Source organism: Meles meles, chromosome 11 (genome assembly GCF_922984935.1).
Source record: "Meles meles chromosome 11, mMelMel3.1 paternal haplotype, whole genome shotgun sequence".
NCBI lineage: Eukaryota > Metazoa > Chordata > Mammalia > Carnivora > Mustelidae > Meles > Meles meles.
The window spans coordinates 38,549,616-38,561,891 of record NC_060076.1 but is presented as its reverse complement, the minus strand read 5'-3'; the positions used below and the strand labels follow the sequence as shown (position 1 = coordinate 38,561,891).

The 12,276-nt window shown below is 48.9% G+C and overlaps 2 protein-coding genes across 3 annotated transcripts in view; one reads left to right on the top strand and one right to left on the bottom strand.

Annotated features, from left to right (window-relative positions):
* Nucleotides 1-12,276, bottom strand: part of BAG1 (BAG cochaperone 1) — a 50,777-nt gene that overhangs the window by 23,922 nt on the left and 14,579 nt on the right. Inside the window, exon 8 of one of the 2 annotated variants that reach the window (XM_046022621.1) lies at nt 3,213-3,878. The exons of the other annotated variant lie outside the window; for it this stretch is intronic. The gene's annotated coding sequence lies outside the window, so the exon portion shown is untranslated. Of the gene's footprint in view, nt 1-3,212; nt 3,879-12,276 lie in introns of those variants that run through there. 2 annotated transcript variants of the gene reach the window in all.
* On the top strand, nt 3,915-11,560 carry SPINK4 (serine peptidase inhibitor Kazal type 4). The gene is made up of 4 exons (XM_046022622.1): nt 3,915-4,039; nt 8,707-8,747; nt 10,157-10,269; nt 11,420-11,560. Exons 1-4 carry the CDS (start codon nt 3,979-3,981, stop codon nt 11,463-11,465), a joined length of 261 nt encoding a protein of 86 aa, XP_045878578.1. The 5' UTR covers nt 3,915-3,978; the 3' UTR covers nt 11,466-11,560.

The window sequence follows — 12,276 nt, the reverse complement described above, 5'->3', positions numbered from 1 at the left end:
GAGGAACTACCAGCTCCCCTGCCAGAGCCCTGTTTTAAGGCATCTCTGTCTTTACTGTACTGATCCCAGCACATGCATAGGTATTTAGGGCTTTTAGCGCTTGGCCTCTGTTCTACTTCCAGGAATCCACACTCAAGCTGCTTCCTTGGCATCACAGTGTCTGCACACATCTCACCTCTTTGGGATAAGGAGTGCACACACTCTCCTCTTTGGGGTCCTCAAAGCTGCCCTGGAAATCATGCTGATGACGAAATGTCAATGGGCCCATTTCCCAGATGGGAGAACATGCACAAGCCCAAAGGGAGGAAGGGATGCACTCAAGTAAACCCCAACAAGTTGATCTGGGCTGGGCCGGGAGTATGAGCTGGCCATTTCCTCCTGTCACTCACTTCCATGTTCATTCTACTCTAACCACAATTAACTCCTTGGTATTTACTTCCTGAGCATATCAAGCTAGCTTCTGTCCCAGGGCCTTGGCCCGGTAGTTCCTCCTCTTGGCAGACCCTTACCCTAGATCTCACTCCTTCTTGCTTACATGATTCAACAGCTGCTTAGGAAGCAGAACCTGTATACTCAGTGGGAAGGCAAACAGGGTCACAGAGTCAGCCTCTGGATTCCACTGCTGGAAGGTGGGATGTGAGGTGGGGAGCAGTGATCTGATCTCCCTGACCATTTCAGACTCACTGCATGCTCCTCTCCTGTTTCCTGGATGCGCAAAGCTTCTTCCTGCCTCAGGGCCCTCACACATTCTGTTTCCTCTGTCTGTAACACTATTCCACTCTGCTATGGCCTGCCCCAAGCACTCTCCCCTTGGCCTTCTCTGACTTCCCAGATGGATAGGTCACTCTCGGATCTTCCCAAAGCCCTGAGTGTGTCTCATTTGTGGGACTTATTCCAGTGGTGATGATATAGCCCTGCCCCCCCAAATTGGTACCAGTCTCCCACTTAATGACAAGCTGCTTGAGGCAGCTATTGTGCTGACTTATTCCCAGCTATGTCCAAACACATGGAGCTTAACTGCTTATTAAACTCCTCTTGAGTGAAGGAGTTGATTCTGGATTAATGAATGAGGTTTATTTGGATATATTGACATTCATAGGGGTGCTTTCCAACAACAATTGGATATAGGAGTCAGGCTCATGTTTTGATGAAGGACAGATTTGAAGTTTGTCACTATAAATGAATCTAGAAGGTGCTTGTCTGGGGAAAGAGACTTTGGATAAGGAGCATAGTAAGTGGGCTCCACACCCCACAGGCTGCCCTAGATTTTCCTCTGAACTTCAAAGGATCCAGAATGCAAGTTTCTTGGTCCCTTGAAGCAGCTAGAACCATCAGTAGACATTCCCACCACATTGATAAAGGTGTAAGGTCCAAACACAAGGGAGGTGACAAACTCCTTTGTTTCCTCCTGTCCCCATCTCACTCTAACCTGGATCACAGGCAGACAGACCTGGGAGCCAGAAGAAAAATGCAGAGGTCCAAGAGCTTCCTCAGGCGCAAGTGTGGGGGCCAGCAAAGGGCTGGACCTACTTAGCCCGGAGGTGCTCACCTGGGGTTCATGCAAGTGGAGGAGGCTAGAGACAGAGCTGGGAACCACCCCCCCACCCCACTCCGACCACAGCAAGGAGTCTCGGGGAAGTGGACCTCTTATATGAGGAAGGACTCAGCTCAAAGCCATTCAACAATGAAACTGGTAGGTCATGAGCTCCTTGTCCCTAAAGGTTGAATGACTTCGTGGTGGGGCTGTTGCCAGAAGGTCTGAGAGGAAGATGATAGACAGGACCTAGATGACCTTGAAAGTTACCTCCCACACTTTATGAGATGTTTTTGCTTCAGGGCAGGAAATCATCATTAAATATTTGTTCTGCCTGGCTAAGCAATGTAAGGATAGCTGCCACCTGCCTCAGGGGCGTCCTTGGGGCTATGAGTTTCCTGAGGAGGGGCAGGAGGATCTTGAAGCTGAGTCATAGGCTTGGCTGCACATCTGGGGCCCCTATCAGCCTGTAGGGGTTACTGTCTGGCTGGCTGCCTAGAGCCCCCAAAGGGGCTAATCATGATTAAGAATCCTTCCCATTGGGGCACCTGGGTGGCTCAGTGGATTAAGCCGCTGCCTTCGGCTCAGGTCATGATCTCAGGGTCCTGGGATCGAGCCCCGCATCGGGCTCTCTGCTCTGCAGGGAGCCTGCTTCCTCCTCTCTCTCTGCCTGCCTCTCTGCCTACTTGTGATCTCTCTCTCTGTCAAATAAATAAATAAAATCTTTAAAAAAAAAAAAAAGAATCCTTCCCATTGACTCATTTAACTTTCTTACAACTTACCTATAGCCTTGAAATCTTTCAAAATTAAAGGAATTTTTAAAATTTTTGAAACTTGGATTTATGTATTTTGGAAAGAGTTTTCACGCCTGTACTTTTAAATTTTCCCCAGGAAAACTGAATCTGTAGATGGAACTAAAAATCACTAATCTAGGGCGCCTGGATGGCTCAGTGGGTTAATCCTCAGGTCATGATCTCAGGGTCCTGGGATCGCGTCCCACATTGGGCTCTCTGCTTGGCAGGGAGCCTGCTTCCTCCTCTCTCTCTGCCTGCCTCTCTGCCTACTTGTGATCTCTCTCTGTCAAATAAATAAATAAAATCTTTTTTAAAAAAATGACTAATCTAAATTAATTTGAGAAATGCATATATAAATAAAATTTTATTATTGTTTATAAATCAGAAATTCTTTGAAAGCAGATAACCAAATATCTCATTCATATCTAAGTGTATAAGTATGCATATACTGTATGTATAAGTATTTGTATAAGTAAAGTGTATCTGTAAGTGTATAAAGTGTATAAAGTTTAAGTGTATATGTATAAGTAAATGTATAAGTATGGGGGAGTTTTACTGTTTTTTTTATCTTAGTTTTATTTTTTAAAATTTTATTTATTTATTTATTTGAGAGAGAGAGCACGAGCAGGGAGGAGAGGGAGAAGCAGACTCCCGCTGAGCAAGAAGCCCAATGTGGGACTTGATCCCAGGACTCCAGGATCATGATCTGAGCTGAAGGCAGACACTTAACTGACTGAGCCTGGGGGTTTTTATATACTGATTTTTCTTGAAAAGAATCTTGTCTGTATTTAACTCACTAAAATGCAAATAGAACATAATACATCCCAAACATGAGGGCATCTTCTTTTTTTTTATTTTAGAAAGACAGAGTGTGAGGGGTTGGGGGGGGGCAGTCAGAGGGAGAGGGAGAGAGAGAATCTCAAGCAGTTTCCATGCCCTATCCCGCCCCCCACATCCCTTCCCCAGGGCCCGCCATATCAATTGTGCCCTTTCATGGTGGGAAAAGAGAAAAAGAAATGAAAGGAACCATTTTCATTTATATTTACATCTTGCATCACCCTCTGCAAGATGTCTTCCCATCTGCTGTCCCCACTGTCCTCTTCACAGCAGCCCCAGGAGGGAGACAGAGTCAGAACCGCCATCTCCATGTGGTGCATGTGGGTAAACAGGCCTCAGGAAGGAAAGTCTTTTCTGCCACTGCAGAGGTGCTTGGTGCAGACCCCAGCAAAGGCGCCCATAGCTCCAACCTCTCTTCTCTGCCTCCTGCTCCCTTTCAGTGACTGCTTTTTTTTTTCTCCCTCCTTTCTGATCTGTCTCTCCTCCTTCAGTCTCTCTGACTTGGTGTCTCTGTTTTTCTACTTCTATTTTCCTCCCTCCCATGCTCCAGCCCTCAGATTGGTAGCCACTTTGGAGGTTGTCCAAACTTCACCTCATTCTGGAAATCTGCCAGCTCTGCAGGCACAGCCCCAGGCTGCCCCAGGTTTGGCATCTCCGGTGCTGTGGTACAAGTACCTAACTGTGGATGCCGCTCCCAGTCTCTCCATCTGACCCTAGATAAGATAAGGGTGGAGATCAGCCCTATAAACAGGCCCCAATCATTCCCCTGGCCCAGGACCCCAGCTAGCTCAGACGCATCAGCCCAGGATCAGCATGGCCATCCGCCCGTGGATGGTTGCCCTGGCTGTGGCTGCCCTCCTCATTGTGGACAGGGGTGAGTGAACAGAGCCTGAACTCTCTGTGGCTTGGTGATGGTAGATGAGCTTGTGGTGGGTGCAGAGACAGGCCCTGAAGAATCCTGTGAGGCCTCGGTTTTCTGCATTTACCTTCTTTCTGTACCTCTCCACTGTGGTTGGGAAAAGCTCTGGGTTAGGAGAAAAGGAACCTGGGTTCAAAACCTGGCTCTGGCCCAGAACTGCAAAAACCCCTCCTCTCTTGGGGCCTCTGTTTCTCCAGCTGTAGCACAGGATGTCTTTCTGGTTCAAAGCTGCTCTAAGCAACTCCTTGGCAAGAGATGTGGGAAGCAGCAGGGAGCAGGCCTACCGAGGGAAAGACAGGTAAATCTGCTGGCTGCAAGGTAGCAGGTGCTGAAGGAAGCCTGGCCCGGGTCCTCTGAGCTCCAGTTTGCTGTGACAAGTGATGCGTGGGGGACGGATGGCAGCTGTGTGAGCCAAGGGTAGCCCCTTTCTTGGGCTAGACACATGCTGGAGTGGAGCCTTCTCAGGGCTTAGAGTATGTGGTCTCATACCGGCCATGTGTCAGGCATATTTTGGGCCTGATAAGACATATCAGTGAGCAAACAGAAAGAGAACTACCCCAATGAAGCTTAAATCCAATGGGGGTAGGATGGAAGGGAATAGACAAGATAGGTGCAATATTAGAAGGTGATAAAGGCTAAAGAAAAAATATTGGCTGGGTTGAAGAGGGGGTTGCCATGTTAAATCAGGGGGTTCTCTCCTACAGCAAGGCTTCCAAGGGGCAAGGGAGTAAGCCATGTGGATATTTGGGAGAAGTTTTCAGACAGTGCTGACAGGCAGTGCAAAGGCCCTGAGATAGGAGCAGCATAGCTGGAGTGTTGGAGGCTTGGCAAGGAGGCCAGTGTGGCAGGAAGGGAATGAGAGGCAGGGTGCAGAGCAATGGGAGAGGAGATGATAAAGGCAACTGGGAACTATACTGGGTAAGGCTTTAAAGGCCAGTGTGAGAATTTGGCTTTCCCTCTGGGTGAAATGGGAAGAATTTTGAGCAGAATTGTGTGGGGATTTTTGTTTGTTTGTTTTGTTTTTTTAAGATTTTATTTATTAATTTGACAGAGAGAGAGATCACAAGTAGGTAGAGAGGCAGGCAGAGAGGGGGGGAAGCAGGCTCTCCGCTGTGCAAAGAGCCCGATGCGGGGCTCGATCCCAGGACCCCGGGATCATGACCCGAGCCAAAGGCAGAGACTTTAACCACTGAGCAACCCAGGCACCCCAAGCAAAATTGTGTGTTAAAAGGATCACTCTAGTTGCTGTGTTGAGAACAGACTAAAGGGGGAAGCAGGAAGACTACTTAGGACACTTCTGGAAGACCACTGACCTCATGGCCAGTCCCATTGTATGGATCTGGGGGCTCTGCTTACTCCCAGCATCTGTTCCCTGAGCAGTTTTCCCATTGGGAACACTGGGGAGGCCTGTCGGGAAAAGAGTCCTTGTGCCCATTTCAGATTCCTGCCTAGGCCAGGTGAGGAAGGGGTTCAAAAGCACCCTGAGAGTAAGTTCAATCTCTTCCCACACCCTCCAGGAAGAAGCTCTATACAGAGTTCTGCACTCCACCCCCCACGATGCACTTTAGTTGTGGGGCGCATTGCCACATGAGGGCAGAAGCACAGGAACCCCAAGGAACTCAGGTCCGTGGGAGGCAAGTGACGCACTGAGTGGGACAGCCTGTGGTATGAAAGTGGCCTGAATGTCTGTGGCCCCAAAATTCATATGCTGAAATCCTAATCCCCAAAGTGATGGTATTGGGAGGTGGGAGTTTTAGGAGGCAACTAGGTCATAAGGGTCCATCCAGCCCTCATGAACGCGATTAATGCCCTTACAAAAGAGACCCTGCAAAGCTCCCTTGCCCCTTCTACCACGTGAGGACACAGTAAGCAGGCACCAGCTCTGAAGCAGGAAGAGGGCTGGACACCAAATCTGCCGGGGCCATGACCTTATGACTTTCCAGCCTCCAGCATTGTGAGAAACAAATGTTTCTTGTTTTTAAGACACCCAGTTTATGGTATTTTGTTCTAGCAGCTAAACGGACAATAGACAAAACTGGACAAAAACTGGAGGCTAAATCCAGGTCTCCTCAGGAAACCCTGGGGGACATGAGGGAAGGATTCCCTGGGAAGTAGCATCTGAGCCTTAAAATAAAGACAAAATCAGTAGAAGGGAGATAAGGACATTTCACCTAGACAGAAACAGTACAAGCCAAAGCAGAGCCTGTCCTGGAAAAATGAGCAGACAGGAATAGCTGAGGCGTAGAAACATGGGGAGGTGTCCCAGGAAGTGAGTCTAGGAGGAAGTTTTCGATCAGCTCACATAGGGTCCTAAACTTAAGATAAAGGAGCTCTGAGATCACAGGAGCCTTGGAAGAAGGCCTTTATAATTTTTTAATGCTTTTTGTCCCCTAACAGTTATGTGCCATGAAATAAACAACTCTTATCACTCAGTGAATCTTATTCAATGAATTTTGACAGTGCACATACGTGTGTAACCCAAATCTCTATCAAGATACAAAACATTAGGGGCACTTGGGTGACTCAGTCATTAAGCATCTGCCTTCAGCTCAAGTCATGATCCCAGGGTCATGGGATCAAGCCCTGCATCTGGGATCTGGGATTGAGTCCCACATAGGGATCCCTGCTCAGCAGGAGGCCTGCTTCTCCCTCTCCCACTCCCCCTGATTATGTTTTCTCTCTCACTGGGTCTCTGTCAAACAAATAAATAAAATCTTTAAAAAAAAAAAAAAGATACAAAACATTAGGATGCCTGGGTGGCTCAGTTGGCTAAGCATCTGCCTTTGGCTCAGGTCATAATCCCACGGTCCTGGATTGAGTCCCACATCAGGCTCCTTGCTCAGCAGGGAGCCTGCTTTTCCCTCTCCCTCTGCCCCTCTTCATGCTCTCTCTCTGACAAATAAATAAAATCTTAAAGATACAAAACATTTCTGGAGCACCTGGCTGCATCAGTCAGTAGAACATGAGACTCTTGATCTCAGAATTATGAGTTGGAGCCGCATGTTGGGTGTGGAGCCTACTTAAAATAAAAATTAAAAAAAAAAAAATTCCAACACCCCAGAAACTTCCCTCATGCTGGTCAGTCCTCTCCCTTATCCAACCCTTGAGTCAACCACTGCTTTTTTCCCCCCACCACAAATTAGTTTGGCCTGTTCTAGAATGTCACATAGAAAACTGTATTTATCCCCAGACTGCCCTTGACCTTGGCCTAAGGTGCCCCTTCCGTGTAGTCTGTAGCCTTGTGTCTGGCTTTTTCTGCTCAATGTTTTGAGATTCAGCCATGTTGTTGCACATAATCATTGTTCGCTCATTTTATTTCTGAGTTGTATCCCAGCGTATGTATGTATCACAGTTTACCCATTCTGTTGAAGGACACTTGTATAATTTCTCATTTCTAGTTTCACAATCACATGTTTTGTGATTTTGAGCAGTGTGGTGCTGGGTCTGCATCTTAATGTGCCATGCTTAAACAGCATTTCAGGGGTCACTTCACCTCAATTCCCTTCTCCCTGTCTACCTTGGAAATCTCTTATAATAGCAACCCCAAGAAAAGCTAAAACCACAGTGGTGGGCACACCTCCAGTGATGGGAGAACTCTGCTTCTGGAGATAGCCTCCTTCACTCTGGCAGAGTTTCCACTGAGAGAAAATTCTGGAACCTGCTTCCCTACAGCTTCCTCGCATGAATGGGCTCTGCCTGTGAGGCTGAAAAGAGATCCTCTCTCCTTTGGCCCCGGGATAGCCCTTTAGAGATTTGAGGAAGCAGCCTGCCCTTCTCCAATTTACATAGACACCCTTCCTTCCACCTGTGGCATTAGATGTGGCTCCGTTCCCTCATCTGCCTGTCACGTTCTCCACTCACATCAGCTTGTTCATGTCCTGCAAGCAGGGCATCGAGACCTTTAAGAGCGAAGAGGCACAACTGTGCGTATGAAAAGAACCAGGCTGGGGAGTGACAGACCTGTGTGCGGCCCTAGCTCTGCCCAACGATCCCACAGGGAGCTTTGGAGCTGGGGTGGCCCTTCCACATTGTTTAGTAGAAATGAAGGGTTCTGGCCATTGTACCAACATTGAACTGTCATTGGATATGGCCTGTTCTTGGGTAGGGAATGCGACCATGGGTGAGGCACTCTGTTTTCTGAGAGTCATTTCTAGGAAGGGACTTGCTATGAGTGGCCAATACTCCCAGCAGCTGAGGAAATGAGCACCTCAGTCTGGCCTGCAGGTGGGATGTGGGTAGCAGACCGTGGCATCCTTCCCTCCCTGTTACACGACAGTGATAGAGATGTGAAGAGGAGTTAAGATCATGTGTTCTCCATGCTTGATTCATGCTAATTCAATTACTTTCATTATTATATGGGATATAACAATCCCAGTGGGATTGACTAATAAGATGAGGCTGGACTGTCACCTCCCTAACACTAGATTTTCTGTCTCTGCTCTAGCAACCCAGGGTTACAGCAGCTTTCTGAGATTCCCCACGGTCTGGTGACTCAATACCTCTCCTTGAGGAATTCCAGACTAGGTCTAGGTAGTAGCTGGAACAGGTCTCCCGAAACAGTCCCCAGATGCCAGACCCGCGCCTAGAGACACCATCACCTAACTCGTGTTTTTGCCTTTCAGAGACACCCGTGTCGGCGACAAGCCTGATATCCCCAAGAATGGTAAGGCAGCCCCTTCCAAGTTGGGCTCCAGGGCTGCTGTCTGGTCTTCCTTCTGCATCCATGCTAAGAAACCAGCATTTTTCTTCTTTATACTCCTGCTCAAGTAACTGATGGCTCCAAGGTGGCTAAGGTAGCCTCCTGAGCCTGCAGGCTCCCCGGGCTGCCCTTCCAGGCTGAGTTGGCCCAGCCCCTTTGCCAAGGTCTCAAACTTGGCTTCCAGGACCTCGAGAGATCTCCCCAACCTGGTACCCAGCGAAATCCCCTGCCTGGGCTCAGAGGGACTAAGCATGCACTCTGTTTCGTGTAGTGAAGATGGACAGGCTACGGGGTTCAGGCCAGAGGTACTCTAGTGCCCCCGGTCTGTGCCAGCCTCCCCCAACCATACCCCATCGGTCATCCATCCCTTCACTCCGGAGGACAGACACCAAGTTGTCCCTGAATCCTGGTTCCACCTTGGCCCTGGGCCTGATGTCCGCAGGGATCCTAAGGCAGTGGTGCTGGCTTAGGTTGAGGAGACCCTCAACCCGGCCTTCACCAAGGGGGCTCAAAGCCGCCTTCCCATCCAGCAGCCTCGGCATCTCCACTGTCAGCCTATCAGACCCAGGCCTATTATTGGGCCAAAGAGTCAAGTACTTCTACATATATGATTTCAATTAACCCTGCATGAGAAGAATACTATTATTCATTTACAGTGTATGCAGAGGAGGAAACTAAGGGTCCAAGAGTGGAGATGGCTCTTACAACTTCACACAACTCATAAGCGCGGAAGTCAGACTCTTGGTCTTATGACCACCACCCCAGACTGCCTCTTTCACCCCATCCTGTCCCACGCTCTGATCCCAGCTTCCACCCTGACCTCGGGCCTGCCCTAAAACTCTTTCAGACTAGCCTCATTTAAGACCCAAGCCTTGTCCCATTTCTTCAGCCTTCCAGCACCAGCGGCCTGATGGGTCATGTCAGCCAGGGTGAGTGGAGAAGCCCTCAGTGAGGAGAGGCCCTGTGGGAATGCTGGTGGTTCTGTCTCCTGGGTTCCTCACCGGGACCTGTAGCAGAGGTTCTAGTTAGACCCTCTGAAAAGTGTGTGAACCCATCCTGAGGAGCTTAAGGGCATAAACTCACCTGACACACAGACACACTGACACACACTCGAATGCCCACAGACTTGGGTTCAGCAGACACAGGTACACACTTGTGTACACAGGCACAGCCCTATACCTAGTCATGCATGCACACCTAAGCAAACATGCCAAGGGGCCCTGAGTGGTTAGTTTCATATCCGCTGGACCAACACTGGGGCCTTCTAGAATCTGGCTCTTCCCTAGCGCCCCTGACTCCAAGCAAAGTCCCTTGGTCCCTCTTCACTGCCTCTGAAGTGCTGAGTGCCCTCCCTCCCTTCCTCTCTTTCACAGCCCATCTGTGAGCACATGGAGGAGTCTCCTGTCTGTTCCCAGACATCCAACCTGGTCTGTGGCACTGATGGTGTCACGTATGACAATGAGTGTCAGATCTGCTTGATCCGGCTGTAAGTCCACCCCATACCTTCCCCTCAGCTTGCTTGGGTGGGCCCCAACTCCAGTGCATTCAAGTGTGAAAGGAACAAGACTTGACCTGCCTCTTCCTGCACACACCTTGGCTTGAGAAGAGTCCTCCGAAATTGCCCCTAATAGAATGAGCACAAGTATATTTCAAAGAAGGCACGTGGTTCCAAGTACAAAGCCTCAGCTGGTAGGGGGTTGGGGAGGGTGCAGAAACCCTGGGTTCTTTCCCTCATTCTGCCCCTGACCAACTAGTTGACTTCATTTGTTCATTTATTCCTCCAACCAATAATTATTTATTGAGTGTCTACTATGTTAGGCACCGGGGATACAATAGGATATAAGCTAGACAACATCCCTAGCCTTCTGGGGCATGTAGTAGTTTAAGGAGGAAGTCAAACTAATGGTCAGCCAACTGTAGCATAGAATGCTCAAGGTTCAGATTGGGGCACTCAGGGTTCTGTGAGTGCAGGGCAAGGACAAGGGCAGGGAAGACTTTCCAGCTCGGCTCTGAAAGATAAGCTGATATTAGCTTGGAAAAAAAAGGAACAAGGAAAGGTAATTTCAAGTAGTGAAATGAGTTTGGAAAATGTCTAGAAGGAAAGAAAAAAAAAGTTTGTATTTGAGAAAATGTAAGAAATTGGATACACTGGACAAGTGGGAAGAGGCAAGAAATGAGTCTTAAGAGGTGAGAAGGGCCAGAACATGACCTTGGTATGTCTGATCACCTATTTAATCCCCTTTCTTCATTAATAAAACCTTTGAGCTGGGCCAGAGCTAATCAGGATCATGGAAGACAGTCTTCAGAAGCATTCAGAAGCATTCTGGGGAGCCTCTGCCTTCAGCTCAGGTCATGGTCTCAGGGTCCTGGGATCGAGCCCTACATTAGGCTCTCTGCTTGGCGGGGAGCCTGCTTCCCTCTCTCTCTGCCTGCCTCTCTGCCTACTTGTGATCTCTCTCTCTCTCTCTCTCTCTCTCTCTGTCAAATAAATAAAATCTTTTTAAAAAGAAAAAAGCAGCAGCAGCAGCAGCAGCAGCAGCTACAGCATTCTGGCCAGAGAGGCAGGGTAGGGTCCCTGAAGGGTTTGTCCTAGTCCCTGATGAGATGGGACTCATCTTTGTCTCCTGTGATCCTAGGAAAACCAAACAGGACATCCAGATCATGAAGGATGGCAAATGCTGACCCCCACAGCAGCCTCTTAAGCCATGAAGTTTTGGGCTAGACAACAGCGCTGGGAGTGAAGGATGTGACATGAATAAAAGATCCAGCCCAACTCAGCCAAGTGAGCCAGTGTCTTTGGGGACTCTGATGAGGTGGTTGTTGGTGGTGGGTGGGTGTGGTAGGGATTCTGCCCTGACCTCCCTACTATGAACCTCCAGCACTCCTCAACACTGTCACATGCTCCCCTAGAGGTCCCAGGTCTCTTCTGCTTCTTGAAGAGGTCAGCCCCTGTCCCCAGCATGCTTGTCTGCCCCAGCTGCTTGTCAAGAACCCTGGGTGACCTCTGTACTCTCTCCCATTGTCAGAGAGCAGGACCCAGCCTTTGGGAGAGTCCTACGTGCCTCATGGCCTTCTCCCTGGGTTGTACCGGAACCCCAAGTCTTTTTTTTTTTAATATTTTATTTATTTATTTGACAGAGAGAGAGGTCACAAGTAGGCAGAGAGGCAGGCAGAGAGAGAGGGAGAAACAGGCTCCCCACTGAGCAGAGAGCCCGATGCGGGGCTTGATCCCAGGACCCTGAGATCATGACCTGAGCCGAAGGCAGAGGCTTAAACCACTGAGCCACCCAGGCGCCCCGGAACCCCAAGTCTTAAGTCTTACACACACACACTGATACTGATACTTAGATAGTGTACACAATATATCTAAACTACTTGTTAAATTACTGACCTACGTCTGTAACAGTTAAAAATAGCTGCCCCAAGCCTTTGAGTGTCCCCCTGCACCTTGGCCACCCACAGCAGGACGACATCCAGACCCTGCTCTGTTCTT

What these genes read in the sequence shown, in the direction of transcription:
- SPINK4 (XM_046022622.1), top strand. Translation starts at nt 3,979, where the DNA reads ATGGCCATCCGCCCGTGGATGGTTGCCCTGGCTGTGGCTGCCCTCCTC. An exon ending in GCCTGATATCCCCAAGAATG is followed by an intron (nt 8,748 to 10,156) that starts GTAAGGCAGCCC and finishes TCTCTTTCACAG; the next exon opens with CCCATCTGTGAGCACATGGA. An exon ending in CAGATCTGCTTGATCCGGCT is followed by an intron (nt 10,270 to 11,419) that starts GTAAGTCCACCC and finishes CTGTGATCCTAG; the next exon opens with GAAAACCAAACAGGACATCC.